The 14,731-nt window shown below is 31.4% G+C and overlaps 2 protein-coding genes across 2 annotated transcripts; one reads left to right on the forward strand and one right to left on the reverse strand.

Moving 5' to 3' along the window:
• The first annotated feature begins 4,362 nt into the window (after window positions 1–4,362).
• Window positions 4,363–7,680, forward strand: LOC145328143 (heme-binding protein 2-like). Its single transcript, XM_080171722.1, has 7 exons — window positions 4,363–4,501; window positions 4,959–5,004; window positions 5,316–5,414; window positions 5,820–5,913; window positions 6,492–6,667; window positions 7,021–7,121; window positions 7,439–7,680. The coding sequence occupies exons 1-7, from the start codon at window positions 4,467–4,469 to the stop codon at window positions 7,464–7,466; spliced, it is 579 nt and encodes a 192-aa protein (XP_080027848.1). The 5' UTR covers window positions 4,363–4,466; the 3' UTR covers window positions 7,467–7,680.
• A 1,108-nt stretch (window positions 7,681–8,788) lies between these two features.
• LOC145328142 (heme-binding protein 1-like) lies at window positions 8,789–12,297 on the reverse strand. The gene is made up of 7 exons (XM_080171720.1): window positions 12,072–12,297; window positions 11,752–11,800; window positions 11,182–11,280; window positions 10,401–10,494; window positions 10,040–10,215; window positions 9,604–9,704; window positions 8,789–9,203 (listed from the first exon to the last, which is right to left on the reverse strand). Exons 1-7 carry the CDS (start codon window positions 12,104–12,106, stop codon window positions 9,176–9,178), a joined length of 582 nt encoding a protein of 193 aa, XP_080027846.1. The 5' UTR covers window positions 12,107–12,297; the 3' UTR covers window positions 8,789–9,175.
• Between the last annotated feature and the right edge of the window lie 2,434 nt (window positions 12,298–14,731).

Raw genomic sequence — 14,731 nt, forward strand, 5'->3', positions numbered from 1 at the left:
AACATTTTACAACAATACCCTCTATAAACTGTAAGGAAGTTTGATAAAATTACGTTTATTTTGCAAGCTTTTTTGAAAATACTTCATTATTTTTAAAATTCTGACAAAATAGAATTTCTGTTTAAGTAAATAACATGGCCACAAAAAGGTTTAAGCAGTTATTGAAATATTTTATTACCATTCTTGCTAATTAAATAGTCGTTAACTATGTTTAATTTGCATTTTTTTAAAAGACAAGAAAAATATCCTACTTAAATGCTACTTTTATGAAGTTATCTTAAACCTTTTCCAAAAGTTTGTTTTATAAAAATATTTTATTTTCCATTGATTATATTGATTATATAGGTTAAAAATATCAAAAGTATTTTTTAAAGGCTATAGATTAATTTTGATTAATTCCGATTTTTAATTTTTTTAATTTTTTTCAAATCTGAAAGAATATGCCTGTCTTTTTAAAGAATAGATTATATAAAAAACTAAATTAAACATATTCAGGCTATCAAAAAGTTAAAAATATTTTTTTTTTACTATTAAATCGCTAATTTTTAAAATCATTAGATTTTAAGCTTATTTTGCATGGAAACACACTTTTTCAGTCATTTCTTCTCAACAATGGATCTTAAATGATTATTACTGAAAACTTTTATGAAAATGTTATTAACCAAAACTCCAAATAAAGGAAATAATTGCCGTTTGCGAAAATGTGTGCAAAAAGTTGCCAATATCTCGTTAGAAGGGACTTAATGGATTTTAATTTTTACTGCTTACGACTTAGTGGACTATAAACTATTAGAAAAGTATCACTTCAAGGTGGAATTTTAAGGGTCAACTTTTTTTCTTTTAAAATTCGCAGTGAGGAGGGTGGTGGTACCCTCCCCCAAAATAGTTATAAACCTTCCCGGGACCTTTGAGAGGCTACCCTGTTAAGGAGAACCCGTTCGGTTTAGTGGTTAGTGAGATCCTTCGGTACAGACAAACATCCTGTTACTTTATTATAAGGATGTAATAATAGTAAAAGTAAAATCGATATTCTATTATTTGGATGTTGTACTGGATTTTCAAGTAATCTGATAAATTAATCCTTGCAGCTGGCTAAATAATTTCACCTCTTTACCCTAACCCCTAACCTCGTACTGGAAGAACAAACTGACCAATAAATGAGGTCCATGTTAGCAACCTAAATTGATGACAAATTTTCCCCTGTCAATAAAACCACGTATATTCTAAAGTGTGTTACTTTTTTATATGTTTCATCAATATTTGGCCACAACTCAGTCAAAAATGCTTACAAAATAGACCTTTTTCGACCTAAGATGCTCAAATACTTCCTTTACAAGCACCATCAATCAGTTTTGAGATATCTCCATATTTCAAGGAAAATTGACAAAAAAGGCAAATTTGGGTGTTACCTTTTTACCCAGCCAGAAAGTAGCGTCACTATCGCGCTACTATAGCGCACGATATTGTGTAGCAATCGAGCACGAGTTCTTACGATATCGCTAAATAGTCGTCCAATGCACATCGACGATATGTTACGATAAATGGTCAAAAAGGTACTTAGAGCTGCGCGATACACCTACGAACTCGTAAGCGATATCGTAAGTATCGCGCGCGATGTCGTACCAAAATCGTAAATAAAAAGTACATTAAAAAATTTATTTAACATCGTGTAGTTTTAGGTATGGAAATGGTTACGTAAAACAACAATATTCATGACATAAACTAATTGTACTTTCCATACAGAAAGAGAGAGAGAGAGAGTGTGTTTATCTCTGTATTTCCTCTGAATTTATAAGGGTGATATTATATCTGTTTCCATTATAATTATATTTGTGAGGAACTTGGAATTTCTTACATAATTTATCTTATTTTAATTGCCATTTAGACATTTTTGTACACTTGCTGTGGTTTAAAATGAAAATGATTAAAAAAAAATTTTTTTTCAATAAAAGACCATTAACACATTATGATATCATGTTATACCAGTTTTTAATTTATTTTGTTTGAAAACAGAAAGATTTTAATTGTCTATACAAAGTAATGTGAATACCTAGTGGCTAATTTATAAACTATATTTCTCACACAATGATTTTGAAATTGTTGGTTGTGTGTCTGTTTGTATGTGTGTGTTGACAAACATAAAATGCGAGATACATACGATAGTCACGATTTTTACTACAAATTCGAATTAATCTCTATAAAATCGTAAATTCGATTTTTGCTATAATATAGTAAATATCTCCTTACGATTTTCCTTACGACGTTTCTGGCTGGGTATATGCTGAGATACCATAAAATCAATAAAAAATACTTATTTTTACTTTTCTCTTATTTTTAAAGTTTGATTAACAGAATCAAACTTTAAAAATGAGAGAAAAGTATATAAAAAAGTAACACACTTTATATCCATTATTGAAATAACAGAAAGAATAAACATTTTTTTAGATGAACGACGACATTTGAAACTTTCATCAGCACGAAAAATACTTTTCAGTTTTCATTATTTATATGAATTGTAGTTGTTTTCACACGAAATGCCAAGCACAGATAAGTTGAGATGGTAATTTTCAACTTCTTACTCTTCCCAAGCGGAAGGTTCTAACCCTGTGGGGCCTATTCCTGCGTGGCAGGCACCCCATATAACCTTACTTAATCTGAAAACATACAAAAAACTGACCCCATCCTGAATTTTTAAATTATTTAAAAAATAATGGGTGGGATTTATCAATGCACAATGTACTTTGTGTGATATTAAGGGACAGACGGACGGACGGACAGACAGACAGACGGAAAGACAGACAGACATTATTCTACTTTGTATTATGGACATCAATTACCTCACACGGGTGAGGCTACTGTCCATGACACTCTAACGTCAGGTCCAACAACCTAGGGTAACTCTGGGGAGCCAAATCTCTCCTTTTCTGTCCAAACATCCAGGGTATTAGTATTATTATTAACATTATTAATATTATTAGTATTAAGTAACACAAAACATACAACCAACTCTTTGATTGCACGACCCTTGTCTGGTAGTCCTAATTGTTCGTGGCAAAGAGTTGCGCCTGTTTTGGACCAAGGCATTCTCCCTACTCATTCTATAAATGTCGCTTAAATAGAAATAGAAGAGTAGAAGAATATTCTGAACCCTTTTTTCGTCAAATCTAAGAGAGAACATTCCTAGCAGACAAAAGTATTGTTTACTTTCGACTCAAGCTGATGTGGATTCTTAAAAAATGATAGACTCGCTATTCGATAGTGAGGCAAAATTATTTTTGTGAAAAATCATCCAAAAGCACATTAAAAATCTACAAAAATTAAACAAAATCATATGTTAATAACCCTATTAAGATTTTATTTCATTTTGGTAAATTTTTTTATTCGATTTTGGAGGTTTTTTCACAAAAATAATTTTGCCTCACCAGCGAGTTGCCAGCCTAACTTTTTTTTAAAGAATCCAACTTTGTTTCAAGCTTTCAAATTGTAAACGAAATTTTTGGGCAATTAATTCTGATTCCGCAAAGCTTTCTACTAAGAAAATATACTTTTAACAGCTGACTTTTATGTATGTATGAAATGAAAAAAAACATGCCTTCGTAGGAAAATGTGTACATAATTTCAACCAATGAGATCCAATGTAAATTCCGATGCGATTCTCCTATTGGCTCAATCAGACATTCCCTCTCTTTCTTAGTACCTTTATTGTCGCTTATTTGACATCTGAATGTTTTTTTAAAAGCTTAACTTTTCAATATCTTATCTTTGTGTATTATGTACACTTTTTCTGACAGGCCATATAAATTATGAAATATTAAATTATTACATAAAATCAAGGTATTAATAAAACATCCAAGACAATCTAATTAAAGTTCTTTTTTAAAATTCTGTGTTACACAACAAATTGCATGGCTCGGCAGCTTTATTAGATTGAAAACCAATCTTTGACAAACAAATATTTAAGCCAAGCTGTTAGAATTGAACTGATGTTAACTAATTTCCCCTATTGGAATTATAAATTTTTAACAAGTAAACTTAATTTCAAAGGGCTTGTGCTTTTTTTAACTTAAAGATCAACCTTGGATAATTTTGGGGGTTCATCCATAAAGTGTAAACCGTCAGAAAGGTGAATGTAGGGGTGTACACCTAAGCCCTAGGGGGTCATATTGACCTCCATCTTTTTGCCAGGGGTGTTGATGCACCCCTCCTAATCCATCTCCTCACCAATGATAAATGCTAAAGCCGAAAAAATTATATAACAGACAAAGAAAGTTATGATAGTAAAATTAATTTTATTAAAATTGAGAGCGCAAGATAATTTGATCTACTTTTATACAAAACATAAAGTTTTCTAAAGTCTTATCTGTTACAAAATAGGTATAAATTAAATGACACACTAAAAAAGTTTACATTTACTTTACATTATTATTGAGTTAAGCATACATTTAAGTTTAATCAATAATTATAAAATGTTCAAGTTTGTAATTGCTTCAGTTTTATTAAGGTAATATTTTTTTATTTTTTTAAAATTCATATCTTCTAGTATCGACATAATTATGTAGGTATAATGTCATCAGAATTTCAATGTTTTTTCAGCCATAACCACTTTTATGGCATATTTGGCATACGACATGTTATATGTCGATGATATGTCAGTAATGTCCAATTTTATACAATACCTTAGGTATTGAAGTTGTATGTCTAGAAAATGCTAACTTTTCTGACAAGGACTGGCTAAACTCTTTGCAATCCATTGTTTAATACCTATATTTGCGACAACTTTTATTACACACAAACTTATAATTTTAAACATTTACAAAACAACTTGCCTTTTGTGCATAAGTACCTTCACATTGAATAGGCTTATACATATTTAAGCACTTATTTAAATCTGTACTTGCCTCTAAATTGGATTGCATCAACCTTTTACATATATGTTTCTAAATAGTCTTTTTGTTTAGCTATGTGCTGGCAGACACTGAGATGGCTCCTTATGAGGTGTTAAAGGTGAAACTTTTGTTAATATCTAGAGAAAATCTATTTTTCTATCTGCTTGAAGAAAAAATTCTACTAAGAAGCTTATGGATTACACTTTCTAATATTTTTCTTATCCCAAACCTCTGTGGGGGACTGTAATCCTTCGGGGAGTATACATGGAGTTCCCAATCCAAGCAGGCCAACCAGAACATGATTTTTTTTATTTATAAGAAAAATTTAATTAAAGGAATTGTGAGGGGAGGGGGTTTTGGTGATCAAGAGGGTATTTTAAGGGAATGCATATATCCCTCATAATTTAAAAGCAATATATCTAACTTTAGGCCCATGAAGGATGGGAAGAAAGATCAATGCCTGCTTTGAAATGGATTTCTGGAGATGGATTTGATATCAGACCCCATGATGGAGAAAGCGCTCAAAGAGTAAGCAATAAAATAGATAACTATTAACTAGTGTTAAGTGCTCATTGATTGATTTAAAGCCGAATATCCCAACATACTTTGTGACTTTGGATGAGGGGTTATCAACAACTATCTTGATATTTTTATTGTTGGTTGCAATATTTTCATTCCAATTTACCAATCAGTATTATATGGAGTTTAACAAATAAATGTATCAGATAGATGTATAACCCAGACAACTACCTGGCCCAAGTGGTAGAGACCATTAGCAAATTGCTTTCTGCTCTCTCGACTTGACTGTGTTTATATTTTCAACACTGTTATTCATTGACCCAATTAAATGTTAGCACAGGGTACCACACCATGGACAAAGTTATAGATAGCTTATGTCCCCTCTATTCTTTTACTCTAATATTTATCATTTAGATTTTTTGGAAGCTGTTTTCATACATTGATGGTGGTAATGATCAAGGAGTTAAGATTCCTATGACCACTCCTGTCTCTTACAGAGTCATTCCAGGTATGAAGATAGTAAGATAGATAGAAAGATAGCAAGATATATCAATAATTATTAATTTTCAAGGAGTTAGGATTCCTATGACAATTACTGTCTTTTATAGAGTAATTGCATGCAGGTAGTTTGTATGATTAGATTATGAATTTGAGATTCCTCTGACAACTCCTGTGTCTTATAGATTTATTCTGTGGAAGAAAATATTAGAAATTTAGACAGATAAATAGACACTTAGTAATAATCAAGGAGTGAAGATTCCTATAGTTATAAGGCACTCATCAGAGCTCTGTAATCTTAAGTAGAAAAACTGTTATTAAGTTTGATGGATAGTAGGATGAATAGATAAATGTAAAACCATGGCTCTTCAAGTACTCTTCTTTCATACAGGGCATCTCTATGAAGAAAGATAGTTTGATAGCAAGATGAATATATTGTTTTGACTAATTTCTACCCTCTCTTTGAAAGTATGTTCTTTATCTATCTTTCCATGTACTTTTCTTTCTCACTATCTCTCAATTTTTCATTGCTTTACTACTTATACACACAATTGTTCTTGTTTCATTTTCAATACTTCACTTATTTAGGAGAGGGACCCAACTGTGAGGGTAACTTCACCATGTCTTTCTTTATCCCCATGGCATTCCAGGAGAACACTCCCCTCCCTCTGGACTCTGATGTCTACATTGAGGAGAGACCTGCCATGAATGTTGCTGCTATCCAATTTCCTGGCTTTCCTGGTGATGTTGACTTTGGAATTAAGGTAAGCTTTTTAGGGGAAGATGTTATTAGTGCTATACTATAAAACCAGCGGCTACGCCCCATTCATGTAGGGGCTCTATATTCGAAGTGAAAGGGGAGAAGAATAGCCTGAAACCATACCCAGACTTATATGTAAAAATAAAATAGCATAAAGCCATCCCGAGACATAGAAGAAGATTCACTGTAAAGGAGAACCATATCGCTTTAGGGGTTAGCAAGATCCTTTGCAACAGAAAAAAACTTACTTCTTTATGTTAAAGGTTTGTTGGTAGGGATTTTCTCACATTCCTCATATTTCTCAAGTAAAGAAAGAACAGTAAATAGATAAACAGAAATTAATTGTATATTTTTTAGGGAGCAGAACTCTATGAGCTTGCTGCTAATGAGGGTGTGAATGTAGCTGATGTACCTCTATGGACTGCTAGTTATGATGGTCCTAATATCATTATTAACAGGTAATTCAAACATTATTAACCTACAATTAAAATTTTGTTCATCATGATGTGACATAATAATGTGAAAAGTATTCTTTGACTGACATTTTCAGTGAAGGTCATGCAGTTAAAAAATGTCTGCTTAAATTTGTAATCTTGTCAAAATAGGTAGCTAAAAAGTATTTACCTCAATTGTTTCTTTTGCAAATATGACTGAAATTTCTAGAAAAACATTTAAGTTTGAGACAAATAAGTATTAGAGACACAATCTATTGAAATTATAAAAGATGTAAAATTATGATACAATCAAAAAATATTCTTAAATATTATATTTTTAGGAGAAATGAAGTATGGCTTGAAATGTAAAATAATTATTATGTTCTCATGTATTAAAAGTATTTCAATGTAAAATATAGTTATGTAAAACAAAATAAAAAATATGTTATTTGATGATGAAATCATTAATTAATTTTCTATATCTTAGTGTTGTCTGTTTGTCCAAAATACCATACCATAAGAGATGTCTAGTTAAATGATATAGTGACTTTGAGTTTAATTGCTATAAAGTGTGTTACTTTTTTATATGTTTCATTATTAATTGGCCACAACTTGGTCAAAAATGCTCACAAATCAGACCTTTTTCGACCGAAGATACTCAAATGGTTCCTTTACAAGCCCAATCAATCAGTTTTAAGATATCTTTATATTTCAAGGAAAATTGATGAAAATACCAAAAAGGGCAAATTTGGGTGTTACCTTTTATATGCACAGATACTATTAAATCAACAGAAAAAAAACTTATTTTTACTTTTCTCTCATTTTTAAAGTTTAATTCTGTTAAATTGGCTATTCTTGAAGGGAGATATGCATTGATTATACTGATACATGATATTGGGTAGAATCAAAATATTTATTTCAGTCAACATATTAAAACAGAATTATATGATACGAATATTTACATAGATATATTGTTTATATAGTTTTTATTTTATTTTATTTATTTTAATTCACAAGAAATATCAAATATGTTGCCTAGTGGCAGGACCTAATGCAAAACACAATGTGTAAATTTTTTAGTATAAAGTGGATTATTAAACAATAACATTGTGATCATGTGGTAGAAATTAATGTATTTCAAGGAAAGAAAAAATGGAAAAAAAGAAATTCGGCCTCTATCACTTCAGAGGACAGCTGCCAACTCCAGTTGACAGGATGTAGTTAAATACTTGTAAGCAATAATAATTAGCCCAAAAAGTAAACAAAAAGTTTTTTAATATGGTAAAAAATGATAATCTAAACCTTAATTTTGGGGATGAGGATCTTAAGGCCGCTCTTTCTGGTGGTGATGATGACCCAGATGGTATCAAAGTACATGAGCGTTATGGTAACTCATCTATTGAACTATGGTCCAATTTTGGTATTTGTAGCAGCCTCCAATAAAAAGTTGTAACAAGAAATAATAATCATCTTTTAAAGACTACTGTATTTACAGTTATGAATTGGAGAATTTAAAAACCATGATTATATGTTTTGGGGTTTCTCTTGATTGGAGAATGCTACAAATACAAAAATCGGACCATAGTTTAATAGAAAAGTTGTCATAATGCTCATATATTTGTGTATTATTTTTGTTTTGACTTTATGCGGTCTTGTTTTTAAAGAATTCTAAAGATTAATAACTAAAGAAATTTTTATAACAAAATTTATTATTAAAAAAACTGAGAAGTAAACAATAAGAGGAATCACATAAGATACATGCTCATCTATAATCAGACAGGCATCTCTATCTAAGAGATAGGGATACCCTTTTCAGTATGGCTTTGAAACCGGTTCATAGCCATACTGAAAAATCATGTATAGCATAATATTTCAGACAATTTTCCACAAATAATAAAGAAAAATTCATAAAATTAATACCAGTTTTTTAGCCTGGGCCTTCATCACTTTGAGGTTTGCAAAACTGGTTTTAATCTTATAATTTTTCATTTTAATATTTGTGAAACGCTGTCTATTATATGGTGCAATCAATAACTAATATACACTATGTAATTCTATAATATTGAAACACTTGTTTCTTAGATCTCAAGCCAAACCTCGTTTCTCCTGAAAAATCAAATTCAAATTATTTGGTTTGGATTTCAAACTCGAAGACGACATTTACAATTTTCTGTGTTTTCAAATTTCTGATCTTTTGACTATAGTTCCATAACAGATTGTTTTAACATCGCTAAATTCAACAAAATCAGCTCAAGCAGGGCTTAACTTCCCTTGCCTAACAGCTTTGTACTTTTAGAGACAAAAGATTAATTTTAGGCAGGTATTTTAGCAATTTAATGTCCTTTTTTTTTGGCAAGAATAAGGTTTTTTTTCTCTTAAACAGATGTTTTATTAAAAATTAATTTAAGTTAAGTGAATTATTCAGTGACCAATAAATGTAAAGATTTCGTTTTGTAATAAGTTATTCTGTATTAAGTTATCTAATGTTCACAGTGTGAATGTATACCTGTTAATAATAACATTAGGACCATCATATGAAGCTTCCCACAGAGGTGCAACAGCTGCATTTACTCCCTCACTGGAAGCCAGCTCAAACAGCTCAGCAGCCTAGAAAACACAAGAATGATAAGACAGGGACGTCCAAGCTTTATTTGAGGGGGGGGGGTAAAATAAGGGGTTTCAAAGGTTTGAAGGGTAATCTTATCTATTTTTTTATTTCAAGGGGGGATAGGGTAAAATGGGGCTCTCAAGGTTTAAGAGGAGTAAACGCCACCTTCACCCTTGTACGTCTATGTTATAAAATATAAGACTGTTGAGAGGATAGAAAAAAAATAAAGGTATTAAAAGGATAGGAGATAATGAGGAATGTTAAAAAATTTGAATGTAAAGAGAGTGATAAGGTTATAAGTTCAATAAATATTTACAAAGCTACATATTGTTACCTTGATTCCAAAGTCAACATCACCGGGGAAGCCAGGAAACTTGAGGGCAGCAACATTCATGGCAGGTCTCTCCTCAATGTAGACATCAGAGTCCAGAGGTAGTGGAGTGTTCTCCTGGAATGCCATGGGGATAAAGAAAGACATAGTGAAGTTACCCTCACAGTTGGGTCCCTCTCCTTAAAAATATATGTTATATTGGGCATTCATAAAGAATTCTATCTATCTATTCTTCTTTCTTGCTATCTATCTATCTATACCTGGAATAACTCTGTAAGAGACAGGTGAGGTCATGGGGATCATAGTGCTCTGATCAAACTATCTATCTATGTATTATTCTTTCCTGCTATCTATCTATCTATACCTGGAATAACTCTGTAAGAGACAGGTGAGGTCATGGGGATCTTGACACCCTGGTCATTACCACCATCAATATAGTGGAACAGCTTGTAGAAAATCTAAAATTATAATAATAAAATTCAGCTATCTATCTTTAATAATGGCCGAGAAAATAACATTCCCCCACAGTGTTACGGACATAATGGCAGACTAACTAATTTATGGATGGTCAAAAAAGTGAATTATAGGATAGCTCTGCAACAAAAAGCAAAAAAGGTACAGTATAGTACATAAACAAATATAAAATGTTGTCAAATCTGCATAGAGACTGTAGAGATAGTCTCCAGATTGCTCCAGATTTTCATATAGTGCTACTCGCAGCTGGCTAATATAACGATACCCCCAACCAACCCTTTTCCTCTTCCTCTCCACTACTAATGGATGAACGTTCTGACCATTTAATTAGATCCAAGTTAGCAACCCAAATTGACGACAAATTTACCCTTGTCAATATATCCACATATTCTATATCCATTATAGTAGATTAGTTTATCCAGGGATCTAAAGGGATAAGACAATGGCCAATAAATTCATGTTCAACCCTAATGATAGTACACAAAATTAACCCTTTTTTAGATTACAATAAGTGGTTAAAGTATTTGGACTCTCAACTTAATGAACCAACCAATCAAAATTCATTAAAAGTCCCCAAAGTTGTAAAGCAAGCTAATACGAAAACGTTATTTTAAACTTTGGTGACTAGTGTAATAAATATCCCAATGTCCCCTCCCTTCCTGAGAGTTTACCTTATCAGCACTCTCTCCATCATGAGGTCTGATATCAAATCCATCTCCAGAAATCCATTTCAAGCCTGGAACAGATCTTTCTTCCCATCCTTCATGGGCCTAAGGTAGAAAAACAAATATTATCGGGGATATTGAAAAAAATATGTTTTTCATCTTCATTGCAACTGAACCGTAGCATCTATGGGAGGGAGTGGCGAGAGGGAAGGGCAGTACAATATGCTAAAACCATTCAGGACTATTTAATATGTTTACTATGACTAGCAGCTACGTGTCCCTAGAGGCCCCTCTATGGGCAATTAACCGGGGGGGGGGGGGGGGGGAGTGAAAGTCGATATTTAATTTTAGTTTTTGAAAGAAAAATTTAATCTTTTTTTAGGGTGGGTTTCTCTTGAAGTGGTGGTAATACCCTCCTCTGAAAAGTTATTGACCTTCCCAGGACAAATAAGAAGCTACTTCGGTTCAGCAATAGCGAAATCCTTTGTTACAGAAATGCAGACAGCACACATCCTGTTACTTTTATATAAAAATTAATATTTGAATGGGGGAATAAATAAAAATAGATTAGCATACCTTTAACACCTCATAAGGAGCTTCTTCAGTATCTGCGGCTAGAGCATAGCTGAAATTCAAATACAAAAATTAGTAAATTCAAGAAAAGAAAATTTAGAACTTTGTATTATAGATATTAAATTAATTTATCAATAAATAAACTGCTTTAAAATTCTAGTTATTAACAGAAGATTTGATAAAATCTTTGAAAGATTTTTTTTGTAATTTTGGAAGATTTTTACAAAAATATTTTTATAGATCTTGCTACCCATAGCTGAATGGGCAATACATGTTTTTTTAAGAACATCAACTCTGGAATATTTGATTATAAATAATCTCACCTTAACAAAACAGAGGCAACAATTAATCTAAACATTTTGAAAGATGTAAATGCAAACTGTAGCTTATAATACAAAGCAATACAATGACTATGAAATTTTCAAACTTTCATTCTCTTTTATACTCAATTATTCATTAGATAAGACATTAAAAATTTTATATTTCTTTATATAATCATTATATATTTTATCTTTTTATATTTTATACAATATATCTAATTATATTTTTTTATGAAATGAATATACAGGGACTTAAGTTGTCAATTTTTTTCAGTAGCGAAGCAACTCTATAGTTTTCGTTCGAGTCGAGATTTCTATGTGCAGAAATGCAGAAAATTTACTTTTTGGTTCACTTTTTCCACCATTTAAGTTAGAGGAACTTTTTAAAACAAATTTTCATTTTTAGGTTAGATATGATTTACAGTTTTTTAGACAACATTTTTATGCGTTGAGGTCAACTGCCATCCTCTGAAAATTTAATGACTCAAAAGCATATAAGAAAATTTAAGTTTGTCTCTAAGTTAAAATTGCAGCAACAGTATTCATTCAAATGTTGCCTGGAAATTTGGGTGACCTGGAATCTAAAACTGGCACTTTTAAAAATATCTTAAGCTAGAATGTTTTTCAACATCTTTATACAAAAGTAACAGGATGTCTATGTGTTTGTGTGTCTGTACCAAAGGATCTCGCTAACTGCTGAACCGATGGGGTTCTCCTTAACAGGGTAGATTCTCATGGGACCCGGGAAGGTTTATAACTAGTTTGGGGGAGGGTACCATCCCCCCCCCCCCCAAGAGAAATGACAAAAAAAATTGAATTTGGGAGACTTCAATGAAACACAAAGAGGTATCGTAACATAAAGAATTATCGTAGAGACTTTAACAAACAAAAACATTTAAAGTGCCACTAGAGGCCTTTAGGGGGCGAAGCTGCTAGTATTTTAAATATAATATTAAATAGAGTATTTTGCTTTTACCCAATATTTTCAAATTAATTTATCTCTTGTAGGAAAGAATCGGAGATGAAGAAAGTCCCTCTTTTAGGGGTTTTCTTTCCCACTCCTCCTCTCCTCATCCCTCATTTTTATGACGTCATTAATGGACTTTCATCGTCTTCGAAAGAATCAAGCAATAATATTATAGCTTGGTCGTTTTAGACTTTGATAAACCAGTGTTTTATCAACTTTTAATGTTATTCTAATAGTCATAAAATTATTTTGTGTTCTATACTTGGAAGAGCCATTTAGATTTTTCTGGAATCCTGTCTGCCTGTCATGATGGTGATATCTAAAAATTCTTAACTCCTTGTTGCTTTGAAGTATTGAACTCATAATTTTAATTTTTACAGCCTTTATACAAGGGAATAGAGCAGAAAAAAATGTAAGTGACATTTTAATTGAGTTGTGGGATGTCACCAATTATCTTGAGCTCTGTACCTGGATGATCATTTATATTTTTCTGGAACTCTGTACCTTCGAGGCCTTTATGAACAGAAAATGACGTAGAAAAACAGTAAAGGGTCATTTTGATGACGCACCCTGTATTTTGTAATGCCTAGTTACTTGTTAATATAGTATGTAGCATAAAAACAAGAATTAAAACATCCATAAGAAATAAACTGTAGTATTAAAAAGAAATCTCATTTCATTTCTGTAAAACAATAGAGACTGAAATAATAATCATTCGTAGGCTTAAAAACTTTTATTAAATTCTTATGGTTCATACCAACTAACCATCACCACACTTTTCAGGCTATAATTCTAATCTACCAAGGAGTTAATTTGTGAATTTCAATCGCATATTCCACATGTGCGAGCCAAGAAAATACCCTTAATCCAATAGTGGATAAACGTAAGGGAAATCTTCTCTAAAAGTTAATTAAGAATCCTATGTCAATAAGCAGCTTAGGAAACCTTTTTGTTCTTAAAGCGTTTCAGTCGAAAAAAATTAGTTAAAAAAAAGGTGACGGGACAAAGTTTCCAAAAATCAGCCATGTGACGACAAAAAAATGAGGGATTATCCATTTTTGGGGGGGGTTTTCTTTCCCACTTCTCTTCTCCCTTATTTTTATGACGTCACATGGCTGATTTTTGAGATACTTTGTCCCACTACTAAAGTAGATTTAATTGGTAATGAAAATCTTCACAAAAAATCTATTTTATATCCTGAAGATTACATTTCCAAGTATGACATATTAAACTATAAAAAAGCTTTACTACATAAAATATAGTACTATATTCCTATCTTGTAACGAATTAAATTGTATAAAATCTATTTTTAAATTTTTTAGACGTTTATCCATTCGTAATATATAAATTTTATAACGAAGAAATGTTCTTTAAAATGCAAATAAACTATAATTAGGGCTTGTATGAATATATACGGGATATATTGACATGATTTGATTAGCATCTTAGTAAACTTCTTTTGTTCTTAAAGTTAGAAAAGGGAAAAAGTTAGATATAAAATTGAATTGATTGGTAAAGGGAATCTTAGCAAAAAATCTATTTTATATCTTCTATGGCATCATAAAAAAATTCCGTTTCCAAGTATGACATATTGAATTATAAAGAAGCTTTACTACATAAAGGATAGTACTATATTCCTATCTTGTAACGAATTAAATAGTATAAAATCAAATTTTTTATACTTTTATCAATACAT

Source organism: Acartia tonsa, chromosome 9 (genome assembly GCF_053477335.1).
Source record: "Acartia tonsa isolate MP-2025a chromosome 9, ASM5347733v1, whole genome shotgun sequence".
Lineage (NCBI taxonomy): Eukaryota > Metazoa > Arthropoda > Copepoda > Calanoida > Acartiidae > Acartia > Acartia tonsa.

Bases quoted from the DNA above. Each gene is read 5' to 3' on its own strand.
- LOC145328143 (XM_080171722.1), top strand. From the start codon at position 4,467: ATGTTCAAGTTTGTAATTGCTTCAGTTTTATTAAG. The intron at 4,502-4,958 runs GTAATATTTTTT...CTTTTTGTTTAG, and splicing joins ATTGCTTCAGTTTTATTAAG to CTATGTGCTGGCAGACACTG. The intron at 5,005-5,315 runs GTGAAACTTTTG...ATCTAACTTTAG, and splicing joins CTCCTTATGAGGTGTTAAAG to GCCCATGAAGGATGGGAAGA.
- LOC145328142 (XM_080171720.1), bottom strand. From the start codon at position 12,106: ATGTTTAGATTAATTGTTGCCTCTGTTTTGTTAAG. The intron at 11,801-12,071 runs GTGAGATTATTT...TTTGAATTTCAG, and splicing joins GTTGCCTCTGTTTTGTTAAG to CTATGCTCTAGCCGCAGATA. The intron at 10,495-11,181 runs GTAAACTCTCAG...TTATAATTTTAG, and splicing joins ATGGAGAGAGTGCTGATAAG to ATTTTCTACAAGCTGTTCCA.